Raw genomic sequence first — 27,463 nt, 5'->3', positions numbered from 1 at the left:
GATGGCACATGGGGGTATATACTGTTCTCTGTACAGTCAGGCTTCTGTATCTGCAGGTTCTGCATCTGTTGATTTGATCGACCGTGGATTGAAAGAATTTTTTTTTTAATTTCCAGAAAGCAAAACTTGAATTTGCCATGTGCAGGCGACTATTTATATAGCATTTACATTTTATTAGGTATTGTAAGTAATGTAGAGATGATTTAAAGTGTACAAGAGGGGACTTCCCTGGTGGTGCAGTGGTTAAGAATCCACCTGCCAATGCAGGGGATACAGGTTCAAGCCCTGGTCCGGGAAGATCCCGCGTGCCGCGGTGCCATTAAGCCCGTGCGCCACAACTACTGAGCCTGAGCTCTAGAGCCCGCGAGCCACAACTACTGAGCCCGCGTGCCACAACCACTGAAGCCTGCGCGCCTAGAGCCCGTGCTCCTCAACAAGAGGAGCCACCACAGTGAGAGGCCCGCGCACCGCAACGAAGAGTAGCCCCCGCTGGCCGCAACTAGAGAAAACCCGTGTACAACAATGAAGACCCGTCGCAGCCAAAAATAAAATAAATAAATAAACAAAAATACTTTTAAAAAAAATGAAGTGTACAAGAGGATGTGCATAGGTTACATGCAAATAGTACGCTATTTTATAAAAGGGATTTTGGTCTCTGTAGGGGTCCTAGAACCAATCACCAGTGGGTATGAGGGTGACTGTGCATTTACATATGTTTGATATTTTCCACAGCGAAAGAAAAGCTGTTAAAAATGATGCTCTATATGTGTACTTATTAATACGTAAAGATGTTTATGATATATGGTGAAGTAAAAAGAACAGGTTTTAAAGCACTCCGTAGAGTTTCATTTTAAAAATTCAGATATATATGCAAATAAAGACCAAAATGTAAACCACTAACTATGAGTAACATTATTTTTCCTTTTATTCCCTGCATTTTCACATTTTCCTGTAATGAAGATGTTTTACTCCAGTAATAGAAACTATTAAAGTAAAAGAAAAGGGGAAAAATTCAATAGAAGCCATATCCATCAAGAGAACAGGATAGTCATGTCTGGTAGCTGAGATGGTTCCTTTCTCATATCAATAAACGTAAGCCAAAATATTTATATTAGGCATTCAGGATATCATCTCTTCTTTTCCATCATTCGAATAAACACTTTGAAGTTCTTTCTCTCGAATCCTGCTTCCAACGTAGGTGCCGTGTTCTACATCTGAGAGGTTCCCAATTCATGTCATTTAAGTAAACGAATTATAAAATTCTGGACACAATGTCCTGAGGTCCTATGGGATTTGAATGGACATTTCACCTAATGAAAGAGCCTGTTCCTAGACTGGATTCTAGTTCCTTTGAAGGGAAACTGATGTTAGTCCTCATTTTCATGGAAGAAAATCCTTCTCTGCCTCACCAGTGATATTTCTTTCCCATTGACAGATATGATTATCCTTGGATACATTCTAGCAACATCCAGACACATGACATTGAGACTTCGATAAAGGGCAGGATGATGGGAGTGCTAACTAGAGGTACAAGCCAAAAGCTATCGAGGAGTGGGAGGGGATAATATGGATGTGGACAAAGGGAGGAGGTGTATCCTAGAGGGCTTCCCAGAGGAAGTGACATTTCAAGTAAGGCTTAGGGGATGACAAGGATTCCACAGGTGGCTAAGTGGGAGAAGGGACTTCCTAGCACAGAGAATAGCAAAAACAAAGGCACAGGTTTGTGTAAGCTCAGGACGCAGGGATGTGTGACCTTTTGTACCTGTTCCTGAATCTTCAGTAGAAAAGGATGCACACATGTGCCCTTGTCCCCTTGTCTGTGGGGTGGGCAGGTGGTGAGGGGCGTGGTGGGAGGTGACCTCCCTTGTTTGAGGCACATTTGTTCCCGCTGAGGCCGTGTGTGGCACAGCTCAAGTTCAAAGATGCATCTCCCACCTGGGACCTCACCTCAACCTGACAAAGAGATACACACACGGTCGCGGTGCACCACCTGCCCTCTCACTCTGACTGTTGTCATTGCAGCCGCTACCTTCCACAAAGTGCCAAAGGGCCACTTCCCAGCCACCCTCATCTCCATCTTGGCCACAATTTTTTTTAACAGTAAAGATAGACCCACGCAAGCCTGGGCACATGGGCTGCACGCACCCCACAAAGGAAAGGGAGCTTCCTGGCCCATCGGCGCATTGCTCCGATAAGCTCTCATTAAATGTGTATTTATCAAACTGAATTAATTCCCCAACGAAAGGCCCCTGAGCTGCCAGTTGGATTTATTTTTTAAAAGGCGTCCACATCATTATTTCAAACAAAGAAATGATCCCCCTCTCTCCTTAAGACACACGCTTTCCCAACTGCAAGGGAAGAACTGCTCTTCTCAGGGCATAGAGGGTGGTGGGGTACGTAAAGCACCACATCCTTATCCCCCCAGAGCGTCATTTGCAAGGCGGAAGGGAAGGGAGAAAACGACAGCAACTCATGCAAACATCACGCTCTGCCTCCCAGCCTCAGGGTGAGGAGTCCAGCCCCATCTGTCTGACACACCAAACGGGATGTGCAAACCTCATCCCAGCTCAGACTTCCAGCAACGCATGCGAAGCTCCTCTGATCAAACTGTAATGAGCAGATGCCCCAACCGCAGTGCCTCATCTGTGAAGATTTACTGCTAAGGTGCCTGTATGTATGTGAGTGTGTGTGTATCAGTGAAACCTGAAACTTGGGGAATACTTTCCAGGATATTTTTTCCTTGCCAATTTCATGTCATCAAAATGCCACATGTGTTTGCAGAACGGCACCAAGTTCGGTGTCCTGAGCTGAGTGGCAGGCCATCGGGCCAGAAGGGTCTTCCTGAGGTAGCATCTGCTCAGAGCCACGCCAACTCTGGTTCGGAGAACAGGGGTAGAGGAGTGGGACGGAGCCCCAGATGAGGAGGACCAGGGCTGAACATATCACTAAACTTCTGAGGTCTCAGTTTCCTCCCTTGAAGGATGGAGGTGATATTCTATCTCAGGACCACTGTCGAGTTTAAATGGGACCATGGCAGTGAAAATGTAAAGTGCTATAGAAGTATAATACTGCATTAATGGAGTCATTAAGAAAAACAGAATGAATTCCAAGGGATGTCAATTATTTTACTATAGAGAGATTTGTTAAAGTGAGCACAGAACCAGAAGCCACTCCTCAATGAGGAAGTCCTTTCTGAGCCTGTAAGAAGAAGGAAGAAATCATACCCAAAAGGCAGGGCAAACACTGGGAGTTATCCACTCAAGAGTCAATTTGTCTCTCTTCTTCCTTGTAACAAAACACACATTATTTAGGGCAGCAATATGTCCAGCTAAATAAAGATCACTGGCATTGCCCTTTCCCATTCCTGGAACGTAAATATAAAGCCTGGAGCTATGGCAGCCATCTTGCAGTCACAAGGTCATAAGCACAAGGTGAAGAGAAAAGGTGGGAAGGAAATATGGGAAAAGTCTGGTTCTCAGGAGGCACTGCTGAGCAGCTGAACCTACTCCAGAAATGGCCTACCTTTGGACTTCTGACTAGGGAAGAAAATCAGCCTTTATTTGTTTCAGCCACAGTTGGTCAGTTTTCCATTACCTGAAGTTGAACGTAATCCCAAACGATACAAATCACTTCTCCCACTCTTTACACTAGGTAAGGGTGTGTGTGTGTGTGTGTGTGTGTGCATGTGTGTGTGTTGTTTTGAGGTGATGATATGGGAGTCACAGTTTTCTAATGGAAGATTTTCTGTGCAGAAGTACAAGAATTTCTGAGTGAGGAAAGCTTAGGAGAACTAAAGAGGAAGTGGGGAACAACTGCCCACCAAAAAACCCATCAAGCCTAAAGTACAAACTTCACATAAAGCTCAGGCTAAAGAATTCTATAGATTATTTTCCACTATGCTGCCCTAAGAGCAATAGAAATATAAGTCTCCCCACAGTGAAGGACAAAATTGGAAATTCCTTATTAGCCACTAGAGTTTTATACTATTGAAATCCAAAACTGCACCCTACTGCTGTTATATGCCCCTCCCCTATTCCAACAGAGTATAGGTGTTGAGTACCTGCATTATTAACATGGTATTTTTGCATGCAATGAATAGTTTGAATTCTCCAAGCATGGTGCTAGGGTTATGTGCTTTGTGCAGTACCTGCTGACACCATTTGAAAGTGACTAGCTTGTTTTCCTTAATTCAGATTCCAAAGAACAGAAAAAAAAGCACACGCCTGCGTTTACCCAGCATGAGGCTTCAGACCTACTTAATTTTAATTCTGTAGCAGGCAAACAAGTGGCTAAGCTGTAATCGGGGCAGAATGGAGAAGCAGAAAGAAAAACAGACCTTGAATCAGAGGACCTGAGTTCAAGTTTGGGTTTTAATACCTATAGGCTGTGTGATGATGGACACTTTAATTAAACCTTCTGAATCTCCGGACAGAATCACCTGTTAAATGAAAAGAATTATTTCTTCCTCAAAAGACCCATGGGATGATGAACTGATATATGTATACATAAACCTATATATACATACATATATATTTGCTTTTGTAGAGCGCTATCTGAATGCAATGAATTTTTATTACATATATTGTCTAAAAGGACAGTAAGTGACAGTTAATTTTTTTTTTTTTAATGGCATGTGGGATCTTAGTTCCCTTACCAGGGATAGAACCCACACTCCCTGCATTGGAAACATGAAGTCTTAATCACTGGACCACCAGGGAAGTCCCATAATGGTTAATATTTTTGTGGGGACACCTTACAGAGTTCAATACCCCTGAGAAGTAGAAAGTTTTATCAGATGAAAAATCTTAAGATTTGGTTGGGAAAAACACCCAGGATCTTCTGCTTCAAGTTCAATGATTTTTGCACTCCACTAGATCAATTAAACTGTCCTGGAACAAATCATATACAAACAGCAGGACTGCTTTTTTTTTTTAAAGATTTATTTATTTAATTGATTGATTGGTTGCTATGTTGGGTCTTCGTTTCTGTGCCAGGGCTTTCTCTAGTTGCGGCAAGCGGGGGCCACTCTTCATCGCGGTGCGCGGGCCTCTCACTGTCGCGGCCTCTCTTGTTGAGGAGCACGGGCTCCAGACGCGCAGGCTCAGTAATTGTGGCTCACGGGCCCGGTTGCTCCGCGGCATGTGGGATCTTCCCAGACCAGGGCTCGAACCCGTGTCCCCTGCATTCGCAGGCAGATTCTCAACCACTGCGCCACCAGGGAAGCCCCTGGACTGCTTTTTAATGAAAAGCTGTGTTGAGCTCTCCACTCTACAAACCTGAATGTGGAATGTGGCTTTGGGGGAAATCAGAGAGAATGCCGCCATCTAAACTCCAGTTTGCAGACTCGGAGTCTGAGTGAGGCGCCATCTCCTTGCGCCTGGGGCTTGTCAGGTGTCCCCACCTGGGGGGCGGTTGGGGAGATGTCCATCCATTTATGTCTCTAGGTTACAATGGTGAATATGCGGTGTGATAGGAAATAAACAAGAATATGTTTAGTCCAAACCATTTGCCCTCTTGTCCCTTCCTCCCTTCTACTTTCTACTCAATGAGCCAAGAGAATTCCAAAGAACAAGACAGTGTAAGTTGATTTACAGTCATGATGGGGGAGGCCTGCAGAGGCCAGTGGGCTGAGTTTGGGGGAGTTTTGTGAGAAAGGAGAGTGTTTGGGGAAGCAGCTTCTGACAATACATAAGGCATTGAGAGTGAGGAAGATGAAAAAAAGTTTTTAAATTCTTAAAAGTTTAAAATTATTTTAATTTCTAAAATTTGTTGTACACCACAAACGTTTCATAGATCCCTTTGTTTTTTTCTTCCAAAATACCAGGTAAAGATTCAAATTGCTTTTTAATTATGTTTGGGTATTGACTGTTGCTTCTTCGAATATAACACCATGCCAAGACAGCTGGCCGGTCACCCTGGCTTTTTATGAGTTATATTTTGAGGATGTCCTGGGATCAGAGACTTCAGCAAAGTTTTAAAGCATTTTTTAGTTATGCTTGGTTGTTTCAAAAAGAAATCATCGCCCTATATCTATTAAAGAAATTGAACTTTTAGTTTTAAAGTCTTCCTGTAAAAAATAAATAAAACTCCAGGCTCAGATGACCTCACAAGTGAATTCTACAAAAATTCTTCCACAAAATTCAAGGAGGGAAAACTTCCTAATACATTCTATGAGATGAGAATTAACACTGATACCAAACCAAAATGACAAGAAAATAAAACTACAGATCAATATCTTTCATGAACAATGACACAAAATGTTCTTAACCAAATTTTAGCAAATCAAATCCAATAATATATAAAAATGATAAGAAATCATGACCAAGTAGGATTTATGCCAGGAATGCAAGGTTTTTTGAACGTCTGAAAAACTATCAATGTAATTCACCATATTAACAGACTAAAGAGAAAAGCTGTATGATCTTCTCAACAGATACAGAAAAAGATAAAGAAATAAACACAATCCAGTATCCATTCCTGATAAAACCTCTCCACAACCTAGCAACAAAAGGAAACTTTCTCAACTTGATAAAGGGCATCTCTGAAAAATGCAGCATGCACATCACATTGGAAAAGGCTGAATGTTTTCTCCTTACGACCAGGAACAAAGTTTCACCACTTTGATTCAAAATTGTGAAGGAGGTCCTAGCCAGTGCAATAAGGCAAGAAAAGAAATAAAATGCATCCAGTAAAAAAGGAAGAAGTAAAACTACCTTTATTGCAGATCATATAATTGCCTATGTAGAAAATCCTAAAAGACTCTATGAAAAAGCTAATAAAACTAACAGGGGAATTTGCAAGTCTGCAGGATACAAGGTCATTATATAAAAATCAATTGTATTTTATAATAGCCACAAATAATCAAAAATTGAAATGGTGAGCTATTTCAGAATGTGAGTATAAATGTGAATGCAGACACCACTATCAGTATGGTGTTCCCTTCAGGCATTCCCCTTGAACAAATCCTGGCATTCAAGGCCTCCACATTCTGTTTCCAACACCCTTCTCTAACCTGCTCTCTTACTATTCATTCCCCCACCCCACCATGAGCATGGCAGGCCTAATCTCTGTCCTATGAAGCCCACTCTTTTCACCCTGATGGTTTTCCTTAATCCACCCCATTCCTACTGTGGCCAATCCCTCCCCAGACTTCTGACCACCCAAGTCTTATCTACCTTTCAAGGACATATTCAATATCCAACACCTTCATGCTGCCTCTTAGACCATTTCAGTCTTTGGTACAGTGCCTGGTATGCAGTAGGTACGCACCAGTGCGTATGCGTAACAGAATGAATGAACTCGTAGCCTGCTCCTGTTTCTATGAACACCCGTACCCGACTCACGTGTACCCCTCGACTCACACTGCTTCATATGCTGTATTTCAATCTCTCGCTCCACAGGCCTAAGGGCAGCACCTTACTCCTAAGGATGGTAAGTGAACATTTCTTTAATCATAGTTTTGTGCAGACTTTTCACTCTCGTACTGCTATGTAACTCTTCTTCGGTACACATCTTATTTACTCAGACTGTAAATTCTCCCTGGGCGTAGAACCCCATCGTTTGATCCACAATGCTCGGACTCGGGTCAGGACTCAATTAATAATACGAATAAGTAGATTAATGAACTCGATATACTTGGAATACATTTCCATCATAGCAATCATATATCCCAGAGGAAGTCTCGAAAAAAAGAGCTGCAAGGTGCTTGAGCAAACCTTTATGCAGCACCAACATAAAGAGAAATGCTACCAAGGCTGGTTTCTTCAGTGGCTCCTATTTAAGAATGTTTATATAGGTAGGAGAACGTCTCGCTCCTTCTTAGAGAACAAGGCTCAGTGTGCTCACCCAGCCCTTCTGACTCACGTGAGCCCACAGGCCGGAGGCTGCGGGCCAGCCTCAGCCAAACCTTCACGGCTCTGAAGGTCACCGTGAGCTTCCTTTACAGGAAAATCTAAGGAGCCAGGTGTTTGCCCAGCAGCCCTGAGAGCGTGCGGCTGCTCATGAAAGCTGAAAATACAGGTCACTGCCCTAGCCCTGTCTCTTTCTCTCGGTTCTCTGCTGTTCTTGGTCTCCATGACCTTAGGGCTATGAATGAAAACTACTACGAGGGCTGGAAACAATGCTCGTCCGGGAGGGCTGGGGGAGCCTGTCTTTACGAGCTCTTGGAACCACTCCTGGCACTGCACGGTCACATCCAAGCTGTGTGACCTTGAGCAAGTCGGTCAGCCTTTCTGAACTTCAATCCTGTCATCTGCAAGTGACAATAAGCATATTACTGACTTCAAAGGATCCCTATCCTGTTGCCTCTTAGGAAAGTGGGTTCACAGGGCCCAAAGGAAACCACAGAGTTGCCTGTCCCGAAAGCCATGGAAGAAAAAGTCTAAGATTATTATGCGACACTGATCCACAATAAATAATACCAGTGCTCACGATTTATTGCTCACCAACCACGTGCCTGGACTGTGCAAGTGGCCTTATATTCATTGCCTCTTGTCTCCACAAGGATCGTACCAGTAGATAGTCTCATGGAGAGAAAAGCAAACAAAGGCCCAGAGAAGTTAGGCAACATCTCTGTTCAAGGTCGCACAGCTCACCCACCCTTCCCAGTACAGAGGTGCTTCTCTGGTTGCCCTGGAGCCGAGACCGTGGCCGGGTGGAGTCCTGCTGCCCCTGACCTCACAACCACGTCCTTTCCAAAGGGTTACGGGACATGCCTTTGCAGCTGCACCAGAAGGAGGAGTCAAGTTGGGGACCCAAACTGCTCACTCAAGGAAGGATTCCCACAGCAAGCCTCAGACTTCGCTGCTTTAGCTTCTTTCCATGGAAGACACAGGGCTGCCCCTCTGCCATGGGGATGTCCTACCACCTCCCTGTAAAACGACCCCAAACTGTGCCCCAGCATCCCCCATCCTGAAGCCACTTGGCCAGCAGTGTCTTCTTCACCGCCCCGGCCCCCCAGCTCCACCTGCCTGCCCTGCCCGGCCTCCTCTGAGACCCCGTTTCCTTTAATCTAATTCTTATGGGGAAAGAAATGCCATATTTATTAAAGTGCAGGCTTATCTATTTCATCACAGATCTAAGCTGCAGTGATAAATCCCTAAGCTAAACACACACAAAGGGAAATACAAAGCTTGAATGCAGATCAGAATTGAGAAGCAAGGGAGGGGTAAGTGTGAACTTTGGCCCCTGCTGCCGGCTGTCTCCCTCTCCTACTCAGGGGTCTTCATCCAGAAGACCCTGTTCCTGCCTCCTTGCAGGGGTAGGTGGTTGGGCTGAGGCGATGGCCACATCGACGTACTTTCTAGATAGTTCTGGCAAAGGCTCCACAAATGTTCTATTTAGGAAAAATTGGCTTTGTTGCATCTTGTATAACTCCTGAATCATCTCAATTGATTGCTGTCTCTTCATTCAGCAGGCACAGGCTAGGATGCAGGGTGCAGGAGAGCCCAGAGTTCCCGGCAGTGAAGGTGCGGGGACCCAAAGGTGAATAGGACACTGCTTCGGATTGCAGGGAGCTCACACAGCCGGGGACACAGAGTCGGAGACTCGCCACAGAGGTTTCCCAAAATGTGTTGGCTTTGCTATCGGGGTAAAGTTCTGTGCCCTCCCTACCAGAATCCAAAGTAGGGAAACACAACTCCTTCAGCACCTTGAGACACTTCTGCAGGGGCGCCCCGGTGGCCTCACCTGTCCTGTGCATTTACAGTCCACTTAAGGATGCAACTAATTGTTGTTACTGTGTAAAGTATGGATGGCAGCCACAGTGAGTCACCACTCAAAATGGCTTTTTATACGGAGGGTTTGTGGTCGAAGGCATCACACAGCCCCAGCCGCTTTCCAGGCCACGCAATGACACTGATCGCTAATGGTCCCCCACGAGCCATTCTTCTCTAGCAAAAGAATTCCCATATTTTAACTGGTCACGTGGTCACCCAAAATAAAGACTACACTGGCTAACGTGATATAAGTGGGAATGGTATGGCAACTTCAAACAAGTATTCTTAAAGAAATGCAGTGTAATCTTCTTGGCCTTTACTTCCTCCTGATGCCTGGAATGCAGGCGTGACAGCATAGGCTGGAGCAGCCATCTTGGGCTACGACGTGGAAGCCACATGCTTAGGAAGCCAGAGCAACCAGATATAAGAAGCTCCCTTATACTATAGAGTCAGACCATGCCTGGACTGACTTCTTTTACAGGAGAAAGAGAAACTTCTCTTTTGTATCAGCAACTGTTATTTTAGGTATTCTGTCATTTGCAGATATACACTTACAATTGCTGCCTCCTGTCTGATGTATTAAGTAAGAGCATTCATTCTGTCATTCATTTATTCAAGATATAGTTATTGAATGACTACTAAGGGCCAAGGTATGTGCACCATGAATGCAGTAAGCAAAGCAGACATGTTCCTGTCCCTGAGGCACTTAGAGTCTAATGGGTCATTACTGACTCTGCTTAGTTATGGTGAGATAAATCTATGGCTAAATTCAGGTCTAGATCCCTGGGAGAAGAAAGTCTGTACATGCATGTATATGTATATGTACCCTATGGGGTGTGTGTGTGTGTGTGTGTGTGTGTGTGTGTGTGTGTGTTTGTGTGGAGAGAGAGCAAGCCAGATTCTTTGACTTCCCTTATAATTGCTGCAGCAACAGCCACTAGACAGCCCAGCCCAGCTCAGCTCATCTGCCAACACTCAGACCCTTCCTAATTTTCTTTTGGCTAAGAGTTCTCAGCTATTCATTCCAGGTCCTTGCACTGGCCTAGCCATCCTCATCAGCCATTTGCTCTGGCCAAAATCTCTGAAGTCATCTGTGACTCCTGCCTTGCCCTCATACCCTCCATATAATAGATTAGCAAATGCTGTCACTTCTACTTTCAAATACAACCTGCACTCTTCATTAGATACTAGTATTGCAACAAAGATGAATTTCATAAATCTAGTCATTGTTTCATGGTGATGTAGGAGAACATCCTTGAATTTAGAAGACACACTATTAGAGTAGTGGGGAGTGAAGAATCATGATATATCTGCAACTTACTCTCACATGGTTCAGTTCTGATGATGCTGATGATGGTGATGGTGATGGTGATGGTGACAATGACAGTGGTGGTGATGACGGTGATGATGGTGGTGATGGTGATGATGGTGGTGAGGAGGAGGAAGAGGAGGAGGAGAAAGAGAGAGAGGCAGATGTTAACCACCGGTGAAGGGCATACAGGTGTCCACTGCATCATTCAACCACTTGAAAATATTCCACTGGTTTAAAATTATTCAGTATAAGATGTTAAGAATAAATAAATAAGCCCTGAAGCTGAGTCTTTCTTAGGTCCTCCATCCTGGTCCAAGCCTCCATCTCTTTCCCATCTCCTGGATGGTGCAATAGCTTCCACCTCCTCCCAGCATCTTGTTCCCTCCGTCTTTGCCGGTCCAGTATCTATGCTGAACCATAGTGAGGACCAGAGTGATTATGTAAAACACAGGTCAAGTCACATCACTCCTCTGCTGCAAGCCCTACAACACTCCATCACACCCAGAATGAAACCCAAGACCCTCACATGACCCGCGAAGCCCCACCTCTCTGACCTCCTCCACTACTGTATCTCCACCCTGGTTCTCTCCGCTCCAGCCACTCTGGTCTTTCCGTTCCCCAAACACACCTGGCTGGCCGCGCTCACCTCCACCCAGCATATGGTCACACGTGGTTTGTTCTCTGTCATTCAGGTCCCTGCTTCAGTAATTCGACCAGTAATGGGGTCTCTTCTTCAAATCAGGTTCTTCCCCCCAATCCCCATCACTGGCTACTCCCCTTTCCTGCCCTATTTCTCTCAAAGCGCTTACCATTATCTGATTTTGTGTTGTGTGTTTATGAGTTTCTTTTCTGTCTCCTCCATCTGAATGTAAGTCCTGAGACTAGGGACTTGGCTTTGTTCCCTCCCACATCCCCGGTGCCTGACACCCAGTAAAGGATCAAAATTGTTTTTGTATGAACGAAGGGATCAGTGTACCTTGAGTCCCACCCTGACCTCCCCCTTTCCTTCCTCCCAAGTTGCTGCCAGGGGCTGTGTTCCTCGTGTCTCCGCCTCTGTGCACCTCTCACCTTAGACCCTCACAAGCCTCCTCTGCAAGCGCCCTGGCAGGGTACAACCTCGCCCCACCCCTAACTCCCATCATCATCCCAAATAAGCCATAGGGCACCTCCCCACATAACTCCTGCCCCTCCCAGGGACACAGCCCTTATGTTTAGAGAAGGAAAAAGAAAAGTCTCCTGCTCGGAGCAGCCTTCTCCAACAGGACAGAGTTCTGGTTCCTTCTGGCCTTTTCCCCAGTTCTTTAATCACCACTGCCTGTTTACAGAAAAGCCACAACCACCAGCTCCAAAGGAACTGATCACCCTTAAGCATCCCTGCCTTCCAGAAGCACCCTCCGCCACCCCGTTTAATCCTCCCATCCTTCAAGGCACTCGCCCTAACCAGGCCTGCGAACCTTCTGAACACGTGGCTAGTTCTGGTGAGGCATCTGTACGGCTGGTTACCTTTTTACTGTACAGGCTGGTCTTTCTGCTCCCAAATTTAAGCTCCCAAGGCAGGGGCTGTGTCTTATCCATCTCCTGGCTCAGTACAGAGCGGGTGCTTCACATCTAGTGATGGGTGGCTGGACGCCACCTCCTCTTCCATCACTGCTCCTAAACATCCTTTACTGTGTGGGATGGACTTGGGGCTCCCTGGGGAAAAGGACCCCTAACGCCCGCTTGGATAGAGGCTTGGTTCCCCTTGCCGCCCTGGGAGCTCTCACCCTTCGCAACCCCAGCGCCCGGCCGTGCACCCACTCCCTCCGGTCCTTCGGTCATTGGTCCTGCCTGCCCAGTGCCCTCTTGCTCCTGTCCTCGCTGCGCTGTGCTCTGTCGGTCCTCGGTTTTGCTGACTCACCGAGGTCACTGTAAGTTCTAACCCTGTCCGCAGTGCTCCGGCCTTCCTTCTCCCCTGCACCTCCTCGCTTTGATAACAGCCAGAAATATTCTAAATCCTCCTGCTTCCTGGGCGTGGTGAGCAATCAGAGGGCCAGCTCAGCCAGCGGCCCTGCCCGCTCCCCGGCCATATGGTGAGATGGGGCTCCGTCCGGCCCCCGTGCAGGCTGCCCGCCCCCGCCAGGCTGCCCGAGTTCGTGCAGCTCCCGGGCAGGACCAGGCCCTGGGGGCCCAAAGGATGCGTCGGGCACAGCTGGCTGGCCAGGGCAAGGGCAGCTTCTCGGACTCCCGCGGGCTCTGCTTCGGGGCACACCCCTTCTCAAGGCAACCCTGTGCTGGGAAAAGCCATCACCCAGCGTCCCACCCAGGACCGGAACACAGCTCGGGACTCACTTTCTAAACGGCTTCAAACCGCGAAGCAGGAAGGAAACCCTCCGCTCACGACCAGCCTGGCACTGAAGATGGAATGGTGATTTGGCCGCATCTGGGCTCTGACACCGGGGGTCACAGCATCCACAGAGGAAGACGAGTCAGTGTAGCCACTAACCAAGTGAGCTCAGGACCGGGCCGCCCGGGTCAGATCCACATCCGCCGCTGACAAGCCGGGGCCCGGGTACCGGCTGCCTCACTGCTCCCACCCCTGCAGCCCCCGTCTGCTGGGGCGTGGGAGGACCCACAGGGTCAGCCCTCAAATGCCAGCTACTCTTCCCAGTACATGCTCAGAAAGGGGAAACCTTACAAGTTGCTAGGCCAGCGCCCCCAGCCTCCAGCTGAAAATGCCCAATGGCTCCCCCCGCCCCCCTGCTTAAAGCCTCCTGGGGCGAGTGCCCCGTCTGTGGCAAAAGGCGGTGTGTCCTGAAGCTGGGGGTCTGAGCAAACACGGCCTCCTCCGGCGCCCTCCCTGCCAGCCCAAGTCCACGCACCAGGCAGCCAGGGCCAGGCGTGGACCCACGGCCAGGGGTCAGGCTCCACGGAGCTTCAGGGGCTCCCGGGGCCCTGTCTGCACCTCCAGTCAGCTGGACCTCAGGGCAGGGGCTCTGGGGTCAGACTGCCCGCCTTCAGAGCCCAGACCAGCGCCTCCTGGTGGTGTGACTCTGGACAGGCTTCTGAAGCCCCGGATCCTCAGTCTCCCCATCCGCAAAGTGGGCCTGATCATAGGCTGCCTGCTCCGGTAACTACAAGGTTTAAATAAGTCACCGTGTGGAAAGTTCTTTAAAAAGCACTGTCCGCTGTGAATATCTTTTTTAGACCAGGGCTCTCCGGTGTCCTGGCAGCCGCCACCCTCCCCTGGGGCACACAGGGCATGGGTGTCTACAGTAGGACACACTAAGAATACAAGCCGGTCACCTCCCTGGATCCGGATCCAAGGGTTTTTTTTCAATGCAACTGGAAAACTGCTGTTTCCAGAGCTACCGACTGATTTTCTCTGTGCGTTCAGACCAAACAGAGGGTCAACTATACCCGCATGACTCTCTCACATGACCTGCTGTTCCCCACGTGGGACATATTGGTTCTTCTGACCCAAACACAAGATTTCTAATACGCTGTTCACAGCTTGCGTGTGCCAGGTCCTGAGCTGGGCTGACAGTGGACGTGTCCTAGGGGGACCGCATAGGACAGAGGTCCAAACCAGGGCCGACGCCCTGCACCCACTCCCCCGACTCTGCAGTGACGGGCGCCCAGGGGAGGGGCTGACCCAGCCAGGAGTCAGGGGCCGTGAAAGGGAAGCCAAGACCTGGGAGAGAAGGAGGAACAGGGAGGCTGAGAGTGGACATAAAGAATGTTCCAGACAGAGGGAAGAGCAGAGCATCGTGTGGAGCCTGGGAAGCAGAGAGAACTCGCCCCCTAGGAACCCAGTGGGTCTGGGTGGCCAGAGCTTTGGCTTTGGTGGAAGGGGGGTGGGAGGCCCATTCTAGCAGCAGAGCCGGCTCCCCGGACCCCCAGGGCCGCCCGCCGAGCTGCGGGGAAGGGGATGGAAGCCGGAGTGCCGGGGCCGAGGGGTGGGTGGGAGAAGCGGAAGCAGAGGCAGCGGGTGTAGACAACTGTTTTGCAAAGCTCAGCTGTCAAGCAGAGAAGCAGCAGGCGGGAGGGTGTGAAACAGAAAGAGGGCTCCCCGCCTGGGTTAAGGTCGGGGGAGCACACTGACACCTAGAGGAACTGAGCTGGTAGAGATGGGGGGGCGGGGGGGGGGGGTCGTGGATCAAGGGAGCAGGTCGTCTGAGGACCAGAAGTAAACGGGATCTGAGACACAGCGGAAGGAGGAGATGCCATCAGCAGAGGTAACCTGGGGGTGTCCACACCCACGGAGACATTTAGAACCCTGAGTCTGTCATTATGGGGGTGCTGGCCGCCCCTCCTGGCAACACATCACTTGTAATATAGAAAGCACGCTTTCTACATCATCACCTGGGTGGTAGATAAAACCACCAAGGAGGTCAAGCTGAGGACCCTGGTCTCCGCCAGGACTTGGTAATTCATCAACCCTCTTTAGGCCACTGACTCCCCCACGGCATCCTGGGGAGGGATGTGTCCCTATTCACATGTCCCATGGAAGCAGAGGTCCCCTGGAAGGTGCCTGTGGCTTTCAGAGAGAAATTAAGAACTGGGGTCGACACACTACAGCCACGGGCCCAATCTGGCCCACCGTCTATTACTGTAAACAGTGTTTTACGGGAACACAGCGGTGCCCACTCTTTTACGTATCACTGTGGCACAATCGAGTAGTTGCAATGGAGATCTTACGGCCGCAGAGTCTAAAACATTTACAATCTGGCCCTTTTCAGAAAAAGTTCGCCAAGCCCTGCTGAAGAGCCCTGGACCAAGGTGTATCAGCTTGTCCAAGCTCAGGTGGGATTTGGGCCTTGGCTTGTCTGATTCTGAAACTCACAGGCTACTGCTGCTGCATCTTGCCTTCTTTACCAGGAGGGTGTCTTCTTGCGGAAGAAGAAGTTAGAGAAAGTTCTCTCATTAACTCATCTTGCTATTAGAAATGCTAACTGGTCATCTATCCTGCTTCTCAACAGAGCCCACGTCCAAGGTTGTCTTATTAAACCAGACATCAGATCAGCATAGTTAAACAACATCCACACTCTACCCTGGCCTCCAAAACCCTGCGTGACTGGCCTGTGTCTACCCCTCTGTTCTCATCACACACCTGCCACTCCACCTGTGTCTGCTTTCTGTTCCTTGAACAGGCCAGGTTTGCTCGTGCCTCAGGGCCTTTGCACGTGCTGCTCCCTCTGCCTAGAATGTTCTTCCTCCAGCTCTCTCCAAGGCTGGCTCCTCCTCATCAGCTGGGTACCAGCTCAAATGCCACCTCCTAGGACCAGACTATCAAAAGTGCCCAGGGGGCTTTCCTGGTGGCGCAGTGGTTGAGAATCTGCCTGCCAATGCAGGGGACACAGGTTCGAGCCCTGGTCTGGGAAGATCCCACATGCCATGGAGCAACTAAGCCCGTGAGCCACAACTACTGAGCCTGCACGTCTGGAGCCTGTGCTCTGCAACAAGAGAGGCCGTGACAGTGAGAGGCCCGCGCACCGCGATGAAGAGTGGCCCCCGCTCACTGCAACTGGAGAAAGCCCTTGCACAGAAACGAAGACCCAACACAGCCAAAAATAAATAAATAAATTTATTAAAAAAAAAAAAAAAAGTGCCCAGGGCAGGAGGTGGCGGAGGGATGGAGTGGGAGGTTGGGGTGAGCAGATGCAAACTATCATATATAGGATGGATAAACCACAAGGTCCTACTGTAGAGCACAGGAAACTCGATTCCATATCCTGGGATAAACCATAATGGAAAAGAAGATGAAAAAGAATGTACATATGTGTATAACTGAAGCACTTTGCTGGACAGCAGAAGTCATCACAGCACTGGAAATCAACTGTACTTCAATCAAATAAAACTTGTTTTAAAAAGTGCTTCCTGGGTCTTCCCTGGTGGCGCAGTGGTTGAGAGTCTGCCTGCCAATGCAGGGGACACGGGTTCGAGCCCTGGTCTGGGAAGATCCCACATGCCGCGGAGCAACTAGGCCCGTGAGCCACAATTACTGAGCCTGCGCGTCTGGAGCCTGTGCTCCGCAACAAGAGAGGCCGCGATAGTGAGAGGCCCGCGCACCGCGATGAAGAGTGGCCCCCACTTGCTGCAACTAGAGAAAGCCCTCACACAGAAACAAAGACCCAACACAGCCAAAAACAAATAAATAAATAAATAAAATTAAAAAGAGAAAAGCTATCAGCCAGAATCATAACCTTTAAAAAAAAAAAAAAAGTGCCTTCCTCTGACACATCAGCTGCCCGCTTGTGTCCTGAGCATTTCGCACCCTCTGAAGTTATGTACTTGTTTACTTTATGTCTCCTCCATTACAATGTAAGCTCCCCAAATGGCGAGGATTTTTGCTCAAGACTGAAACTTGAACTCAAGTAGACGCTCCACACCCTTAACAGTTAAACCAGCCCTGACCCAAGTCAACGGGATGCAAAGCACAGATGTGACCCACATAGGTAATTTCACACTCCTTAGTCATCACATTAAAAAAATGAAAAGAAACTGATGAAATTAATTTTAATAATAGATTCTATCTAACCTGATAAATCCAAAACATTATCATTTAAAATGTAATCAATATAAAAAATTATGGAGCTTTTTTACATTCTCTTTTTCACACCAACTCTGAAATCTTGTGAGGCTCTGAGACACATTTCAAGCACTCAACAGCCACATGTGGCTGGTGCCCAACAGAGGAGACAGTGCAGTCTTAAAACAGTGTTTTCCTCTGTCAAATGCTGCCTGATCACTTTACATTAACACCCACTTAATCCCCACAGCAGCCCTAGGAGGGAAACACAATTATTAACCCCATTTTACAGATGGGCAAATAAAGGCAGAGTCTGGATTCAAACCAGACAGTCTGGTTCCACAGTCTCTGCTTTTATCCACCACCTAAATTGCCTTTCATTCTTGGCTGAAGCCATGGATGAATCCAGTAACAGAAGAGGCCCCACAGCATACAGCCTGAAGCCCAGGCTTGGGTTCGAATTCTCCCCCTACCAATGACTATGGATGTGACCTTGGGCAAGTCTTCCTATCCCCCTGTCCTCAATCTTACCATCTGTAAAATGGGAGTAACAACGATAGCACTTCACAGAGCTGTGCTGATTCAACGATGCAATGTCGGTAACACACGTACAATGGTACTTCATATTAACTATATTATAAGCACCAATCAGTGTTACTCTGTTATCAGGCATTAGTGATAGCTCTTCTCTCCTACCAGCCTTGACTCAGTGAACTTCCTGGGTTTTGTGGACCCTGCAAGGAGGCGATAGTAACAGCGACTGCCCCACGTGGTTGCTGTGGTCAGCCTTCCATCATCTCCGGGCAGAGATCTGCTGGGACCAATGGCTGCAGGAACAGGGCATGGGGTAGAGGGAAGGAAGGTGATGTAACATCTGGGCAGAGAATAAGGAGACTCCACTTGGAAAAGGCCAATAGCAGTCCACGGGGACAGTGTCCAAACAACAGGTACAGTTTTGGGAAGAAATTACTGCCAAGAGAAAACTCAGGAGTGACAGAGGATGGCCAAGAGAGATGGAGAAGAGGCAGCTGAGGACAGAGAGGATGGTCAGGGTCATGATGGAGATGAAGATGGCTACCAAGCCCGGGCTCTGAGCCAAGCCAGGGCCGAGCACTTAAAACACGGGGGCCATTCCATCCAACTCTTTCAATGGCCCTGTGAGGAAGGTGTTAGTCATTCCCACTTCCCAGAGCCAAGAGTCACACCCAGATCTGTCGAGCGGCACACACCACATTTCATCTCCAACACTGGAGCCCGGGTGTGGAGGCCTGGCCCGACCACCTCCCACCTGGGTGACCCCCATGTGCCTCGGCTTCCTCCGAGGCCAAGGGCAGGTTTGGTCAGCTGATCTCACCATCCCCTTAGAGCTCTGAAGTCTCATGAGACAATCAGCTCAGCCTCTTCTAGAATAAGACAGTCCTGTTCCCCTGGGGATGACTGAGCAAAGAAAAGTCCCATTGCCCATTAGGGGCTGAGGTTGACCAGAAGTTTCCCAGAGTTCAGGTGCATGGTCCAGGCTGTCTGGCTTTACCTGCAGCCTTAAACCTGTTCCTGGGAAGATGAACTCAGAGCTACCTGTGCTTCCAAGACCTCTGTAAAGAAGTCTTTCTTGGCAGAGTGAACAGAATGGGTGGGGCCCCCGGGTGTCAGCCTCTCTTGAGCCCAGCCAGGGAAGCGGAGCTCCCAGCCTCTGGCCACACTGAGCCTTGGAGTCCTGGGTTGGCCCCAGATGGGAGGAGAGAAGCCGTGGGGCTTGGGGAGAAGCGTGGGCACTGGAAACCAGGGCCTCCCAGCTCAGCTCTCCACTGGATGACCAGCCCACTAGGCTGTCAACGTGACCAACTCCTTGCTAATTTTGCAGAGAGGGCAGCAGAGGGGCACACAACCTTGATGAGGGCTCTGCAGCACTCAGGTAGGTAACTAACACCTACAGGCTGGCTCCTACATCCATCCAAGTGAAGGACCGTCTTGTCATTCCCTGCAAATAGTCATTGAGCAATGACGATGATCTTCCAAGCAATGTTCTTGGATCTGAGATGCCACAGCGAATAAAAAGACAAAACCCTTGCCTACATGGAGCTTACATTCTGGTAGAGACAGAGACAATAAACCAGTGAACTTACCAATACATGATGTTAGATGGCATAGGCGCTCGGAAGAAAATAAAGCAGGGGACAGGAGCGGATGAGGAGATTAGGAAAGGTGGTACCACCTGAGCGTCAACTTTCACAGCACAAATATCTGGTGCTGGTAAGTTTCTGGCCACAAAACAGAGGCGGAAATACCCCGAGGCAAGAACACGGGCGGCGTGAGGAGGGTCTGGCGTCTGGATTCCAGAGAGAAAGGTAGAAGGTAATAGGAGCTGAGCTCAACAGAGCAGCGAGGGGCCGGGCCATGCAGCGCTGTGACTGAGAGCCCCTCTGTCAACTGTCCAGCCTTCATTCTTGGTCTCCGCGAAGCTTGGAGTCATGCCCCTTGGCTCCCTTGGTCTGCTGTTAACGCACGCAGCTTTGACAGCAGGCAGATGACTAACAGCCCAGGTACACAACTCACAGTGGTGTGTAGCTGGGGCATAAGTACTTAACTTCCTCCAGCAGACGCCACTCTTGATCATGGGGAGTTGGATATCAAGACTCTGGAAACTTAATACATGAAGTCATTGCTACAGCAAGGGATGGGTACACCACCTCCCCCAGCTGCCCCAAGACAGGCTCTTTAGGAGTGAGTCAGGCCAGGTGAACACGCGAGGTCCCCACTCCTCCCCATCTATGAAGGTCACACAAGCCCACTGCGAGCCTCTGAGATCCTGGGCTCAGGGAACCTGCAACTGCAGACGTGATAGGTTTAGGTCCTGATGCCTGGCTCCGCTTGGCCTGCTAATCAATTCTGATAGTCAGCACTTGGTATCCACCGGATTGGTTCTAGGAACTGCCACGGATACCAGATTCCACAGATGCGCAAGTCTTATAGTTAGCCCTCTGTATCTGCAGATTCCACATCCGAGGATTTAACCAACCGCGGACGGTAAACATAGTAAAGGATCCGAGGCTGGTTGAATCCGTGGATGGAGGGCCAACCATATTTCTACTGGTGCCTGCTTTTGCCCAGGTGTCCCCATTCATAGTTGCAGACTGACCCCATCCCTCTCTCAGGTGAGCCCAAGTCCTCTGCTCCGGCCCACCTGCCATGCAGAGGACTTAACCCTGCAGCCCAGTAAGAAGGACCAGCCAAGCTCTATCTTGTGGGTCTTGATGTGAACTCAAACTCCACAGTCCTCGAGCATGTTTGCCTTATTTGATAATCTCCCTCTAGCTCTGGTTCTCAGTTTGCTGAACAATGGAACCGTGTGGGAAGTTTTTTAAAAATGCTAATGCCTAGGTTCTACCCCAGACCAATTAAATCAGAATCTTTGGGACGAGGGCCAGGCATTAGTATTTTCAGAATATCCTACATCATTCCAATGTGCAGTCAGGGCTGAGGCTTGCTGTGCTAAAGGGATCTTCTTCAACTTTAATGTGTGTACAGATCACCTAAAGATCTTGTTAAAATGCAGATTCTGAATCAATAGGTCTGGGGAAGGGCAGGGATCTTCTTCAACTTTAATGTGTGTACAGATCACCTAAAGATCTTGTTAAAATGCAGATTCTGAATCAACAGGTCTGGGGAAGGGCAGGGATCTTCTTCAACTTTAATGTGTGTACAGATCACCTAAAGATCTTGTTAAAATGCAGATTCTGAATCAACAGGTCTGGGGAAGGGCAGGGATCTTCTTCAACTTTAATGTGTGTACAGATCACCTAAAGATCTTGCTAAAATGCAGATTCTGAATCAACAGGTCTGGGGAAGGGCCCAAGAGTCTGCATTTCTAACCAGCTCTCATGGCATGCAGTCACTACTGGTCCATGGACCACACTTTGAGTAGTGAGGGTCTAGAGGCAGCCAGATTTGCGGGGTGGGAGATGGAAGTGGGCTTCACTGATTTTCTGGGTCCAAAGTAAATGTCCAGTATTGAAGCTCCTTTTAGAGTTAGAAAGGGACTTCTGGAAGAGCTAGGGTAAAGGGCTCTTATAGAAGGAAAGAGGAATTTTCTGCTAATGTGGAAATAGGAGATCCTATACCTAAGAAATGCTACAGGATCCACTGTGTATTGTAAATAAAGTACCTAACAGACTACCCAGCACATAGTGGGTACCCCATACTCATGGTACCATAGTTTTTATTAAGACAGGACCCTCACTCCACTCCTTAAACCAAACAAAAAATATATATATTTTTTTGTTTGTTTGGTTTAGGTTTGGTATGCTTTTGACTTGCAAGAGCCCCATAAAGCCCTACAAGCCCTTTCATCCTAAGGACGTGCCGCAGGCAGGGGCCAAGCACGGAAGGCCTGGGGCCAGGGGCTTCCATCCCAGACACGACCTCACGGACCCTGCCTGGTCTAAGGATACCAATGCCTTTATTTCTCTCATTAATTTGATTTGTTTGCCGCGAGTTGGGCAAAATTCCACAGCCCGGCCATGGCTAAAATTGAGATTTGTTACATTAAGGACCTATTTTAAGTGCTCTCCTTGGTTTAACTTATAAAACAACTCCACACAGCAGGTACTTTTAGTCTCAAGGGCAGATGAGGAAACTTAGAAAGACAAAGAAACTTGTCCAGGTCACATACATAGCATGTGACAGGGTCAGAAAACAAACTGAGAGGCATATGTCAGAGCCCATGTTTTTCCAGGGCTTCTCAAATTTTATTTACTACGTGATCTCATGAAAATGCAGGTTCTCCTTCATCGGGTGAGGTGGAGCCTGAGATTCTACATCTCTCACAAACTGCTGATGTGGCTGGTCCTTGGACAGTATTCTGAGTAGCAAAACTACTCATATGCTATGATGCCTCCTGGGATTTCTGTCCTCAAGATCCCTCTACAAGACTCTTGCCACCATCCTCCTATGATCGGTGATCTGTGGATTTGACCAGTGGCAAAATCACAGTAAATCTCCACTTTGAACACCTATACAAAGTTCTGTTTAGACTTCTGCTCAAAATGCAGTCTTCTGTGGCAAAGGATCAGCTATTCGGAAAAGCAGCTGTGTCCATTACAAGCTGTAGACGTTGCAGATGGTTACGAAATTGCTTTTAAATATAAGTATCACCACTGAGAATGCTTTCTGGGCCAGGGAACAATTCCCATCTCTAAAAGCCAAGTAAAGAGTTCCAATTTGAGAAATACATAGGAGGGATTTCTCAAAACATAGGAGTGAATCATTTAACTTTAAGCTTCTCTTCTCAGATTAACAGAGGAGAGGATGTATATAGGAACCAGAAGAAATGACAAATCTTCCCTCCCAGTGAAAGGCATTTAAGGGCAAATCTAGACCATCCGCTTAATCAGTCTGGACTCAGTGGCTGGGAACTAGCTGGTTGTGAATAAGACAGAGAAAATCGGAAGAGAGAGGGATGAAGGTAAACTCTCAGGGGTACTTTGGGTACCAGAGTGACCTGAAGTTCCAGAATCACAGACAACGTTCTGGAGGAGCCTTACTTCAAAACATTAGTCAGAATGGCACCTTTCTGCAATTTCCACAGCCCAGTGATTCCCAAACTCTGCTCCATATTAAAATCACCTCCTGCTCAGGCCATGCCCCCACATCAATTAAATTATGATCTCTGGGGGTGGGGCCCAGGTACCCTTAAGTTTTAAAGCTCCCCAGGTGATTCCAATGTGCAGCCAAGTTTGAGAACTACTGGCACAACCTTTCGGTGTCTTCCTTCATAAAATAAAGGAATCCATCTGGACGAGTGGTTCTTTATTCTGTCTTGCATGTTAGAATCACTTTCAAGTGATTTTTTAAAATACTGCTGCCAGCAGCATCCCTAGAAATTCTGGTTAATTTATGGGCATCATCAGCATTTTTAAGAGCTTCCCCAGGTGATTCTACTATGCAGGAGGGAGATAACTACTGGTCTCAGGGTTTTTGCCCACTTCTTCCATTGCTTACATTTTAAACATCTAGGATATTCAGGCTAAAAATGCATCTTAGACTTTTTGAAAAGGTGGATCTCTCATCCTTACTTTTAAATCAGGGATTTTTAACTTCAGAAGGGTCTACAAATCCCCTTAAATACTATGCAAAATGTTGGATGGATATATATATTCATATGTATATATTTGGGGGAGGTGAATGTCCTTAACTTTTATCAGAGTCTCAAATGACTTAACTCTTATTACCTTAAAGGCAAGTATGTGATTTCTGATTTAATACATTTAAGAAAATTAAAGAATGAATGGAAAACCAATTTGGTTTCAACAGCACATCTGCTAGTTTGAATTTGGGACACATCTATTGCCACCTAGTGGCTGCATATCTTTATTGCAGGTTTAGTTCAGACCATATAGCCCATCCTTTGAAAAGCTATAGGGTGACAGATGTGAAGATTTCACATCCAAGTATCAAAGCAGAAGCTGTGTCTGAGACTGGGGTCAGTAGTAGACTGTCTGGTAATGCTCACAGTAAGAGATGAGCTCCCCACCTGCACTTACAAGGAGACCATCCACTCAGATACTTTGGATTCATGTCCCAAACTGGATTAGGACACTAGGGTTTCTAGACCTTACTGTTGTTACCAACATGCCTCAGTTTGACTGCCGGCTTGCTTTCTTACCAACCATATGTGCTTGAGAAAATTACTGAGCCTTTCTGTTCCACATATAAAAAGAAGATAATACAAGCACTTCTAAGATTGCTGTGAAAAATAAGTAAGACAATACACATAAAATGTTCAGCATAACCCTTGGCACAGCGCAAGATCCCAATAAATCTGAGGTTATATTATTTATCATTATTTCCTTGCTTTGTTTATTGTTCCATATGGGTTACAGTAAAGACCAAGTAAAAGAGCAAAAGGTATATTGCTGTCACACGGCAACTCATCATATATCCAGAGAATCCACAGAGCACAGAAAAGGGTAACCCTACAACACAGACATAATCCTTACCCTCAGGAAGTGCCCTTTGAGATTCCGACAGTTCATCCCTCTCTACGTCTGAGTGCAGCCACTTCTTGTCAGATATCTACCTTCCCACCACGTGAGCAAGAGGGTGACCATACTCCACCACCAAGGCTACCGCAAGCTCCTTTCAGGGAAGAGGATTACGCAGACACTCACTAAATCACAGACGCCCTAAACCAACAGCTCTGCTCCAGCCTGGACACTCACTGGCGGCAGTCTCCCATGCCACTCTCTCCGCAGGGGAATGGTCCCCAGACTCTTCCACAAGCCACCTGCCCAGGGCTCCAGGACCGGCTGCTGCCCAGCTGAAGCAGAAACACCACCGAAACTTCTCACCAGCCTCAGCAAAGATGCAAGGTGATCAGCTCTCACTTACCTGGAGTCTGCTTGACCGTGCGCACGGGAGTGTAGTGGTTTTTGGAGGATGATCTGACCGGCGTGTTCTCTTTGGGAGAGCTATCGATAGCCGAGATAGCTTCTCTTTCACAGTGTGCTATGGGGATTGGTCCCTGTTGTCTTAAGATGTCGGCCAGAGCCCTGAAAGAGGAGGAGACCACACAGTGAGATTCACCGAGCTGGTGAGTGTAACCGCAAAGGAAGCTGGGCTACTTTCATCGGCCCTTTGATGATGGAGACCCAGTATTCAGTTACAGTCACAGCATCATCTGGTGCTGGTCTCAGTGGGGATACAGGGGAGAGGCTGCCATGCCTGGGGGTACAGGCACTAAAAGGCTGTGATTAAGGTTTCCTTCTTACATTCATTTCACACCAATCAACTCTGAGCCCTTTCAAAACGCTGGCTCCCCAAATAAGCCTGTATGCCAGGCAGATACGACAGCAACTGGCCCGTGGAATGCCACTGCAGTGAAGGGCGGCCACCACTGGCCTCAAGTTCAGCGGCAGGTGACAAATATCAGGGGGACCAACTTCCCCATGGAAAGGCACACACCAAGGAGCATGTACTCTGCACGGGTGACCCAAAGAAGTACAAAACAGAGCTCCCCTCGTCAAAGAAAGGTGTGATTTAGCGGCAAAGGCAGGACATACAGATAAGATGATAAATATCAGAACACACGGATGGTGCAGACAGTGAATGCAGCTGAAGCTGAAGAGGAAGAAGCAATCACAAACACAGGGAGGAAAGAGAGATGCACAGAGATGTTGCTGTAGCTGGAGAGGTCCATGCCCTCTGCAAGGGACCCAGGGACCCCTAGAGCAGCTTTTATCCACCCAACGCCTCTCTTCAACAGCCAAACATACGTTTACTGAGGACTCAGCATGCATTAGTCACAGCAGAGACAGAGGTAAAGAGAACACAATTCCTGCCCTCTAGGGGCTCAGCATTTAGGGGAAATCGCTCCCCGACCTGGTTTGGAATAGGACTCCCTCTGTGGGTGGGACAGGTGATACCACTGCCAGTGGGAAACAGAGACATGCAGGTATGTTCTGAGGAGCCACAAGGGACCACCATCGGACACTGTCATTTCAGGGCCAGGCGCCCGGTTCTGAGTGCACGAGCCAGGAGGAACTCTTCCATCTACCTGAGTCCCTGAGGGGTGGGTGAGGCACCATGCCCCAGGCCTCTCCCGGCCAGCCCGGCCCACCTGACACCTGGCTACACCCAGCCCACTCTGAGGCTTCACTCCACTGGAATTCCAGCTCCCTGCACTCTGCCTCCATCGAAAAGTGACAACCAACCACAGCAGTTTAAAACGTGTCTGGGAGTGGATTGTTTCCTTTCATTATGCCGCCCCTGACTTGCTGAACCTTCCTGAGAGAGGAGCATCAAGCTGGTAATCTTATCATTTAGTGGCATTTATATAGCAATTTCAGATTTTCCAAACGCTTTCCTCGCACTGGCTTTCTTTTTTCTCAGGCTCTAAGGGAAAAAGCAGACACACGCCACCACCCCATTCACTTCTGTGGACCAAGAAGTGAGGGAGGGGAAGACAGAACCTCACTAGTTTGGTAAAGGAAGTCCAGGCAGACCTGGGGCCTGGGAATAAGAAAAAACATTGCCCTACCAAATCAAGAGATTTGGGTTCTAATCCCAGCTCTGCCACTGATGAGCCGTAAATCTTTGGGCAGATTTGTTAACCTCTGAAGTCGAAATTTAATCTTTTTATCCCCCATCAGCAAAACAAAGGGTTTAAACTAACATGACCTCTAAGATCCCTTTTAATTCCAAAATGTGATCAATATTTTATATATTTTTTAACCACACATCCACGCACGTTACCTTGATTCCTTCACCCTTCTGTTTATCAAAGGCACTTTCCTACCATCTTTCTATGGTAAGGAAACAGTGACTTAAAAGTTATAACAGAGGGCTTCCCTGGTGGCACAGTGGTTAAGAATCCGCCTGCTGATTCAGGGTATTCGGGAAGATCCCACATGCCGCGGAGCAACGAAGCCCATGAGTCACAACTACTGAGTCTGTGCTCTAGAGCATGCAAGCCATAACTACTGAAGCCCACGTGCCTAGAGCCCATGCTCCGCAACAAGAGAATCCACTGCCGTGAGAAGCCCGCGCACCACAACAAAGACCCAACGCAGCCAAAAATAAAAAATAAAAATAAATAAAAATAAATAAAAAAGTTATAACAGAAATACAGACCAATGGAATCAAATTGAAGAGTCCAGAAATAAACCCATACGTCTATGTTCAACTGATTTTTAACAAGGGTGTCATGATCATGGGGGAAGAAGTTTCTTCAACAAATGGATATCCACATGCAAAAGAATAAAGTTGGACCCTTACCTCACACTATATATAACAATTAACTCAAAATGGATCATAGACCTAAATATTTAGAGCTAAAACTATAAACTCTTAGAAGAAAATTGAGAAGTAAATCTTTCTGACCTCGGATTTGGCAATGGTTTCTTAGATATGACACCAAAAGCACAAGGAATG

At 47.8% G+C, this 27,463-nt stretch overlaps 1 protein-coding gene across 1 annotated transcript in view; it reads right to left on the bottom strand.

Annotated features, from left to right (window-relative positions):
* Nucleotides 1–27,463, bottom strand: part of SHISA6 (shisa family member 6) — a 263,604-nt gene that overhangs the window by 215,195 nt on the left and 20,946 nt on the right. The window contains exon 2 of the mRNA XM_059908067.1: nucleotides 24,923–25,083. Within this exon, the coding sequence (XP_059764050.1) occupies nucleotides 24,923–25,083 (161 nt within the window). The remainder of the gene's footprint in view (nucleotides 1–24,922; nucleotides 25,084–27,463) is intronic.

This window comes from Balaenoptera ricei, chromosome 20 (genome assembly GCF_028023285.1).
Source record: "Balaenoptera ricei isolate mBalRic1 chromosome 20, mBalRic1.hap2, whole genome shotgun sequence".
Lineage (NCBI taxonomy): Eukaryota > Metazoa > Chordata > Mammalia > Artiodactyla > Balaenopteridae > Balaenoptera > Balaenoptera ricei.
The sequence above is the reverse complement of the archived record's forward strand: the minus strand, read 5'-3'. Positions and strand labels throughout refer to the sequence as shown.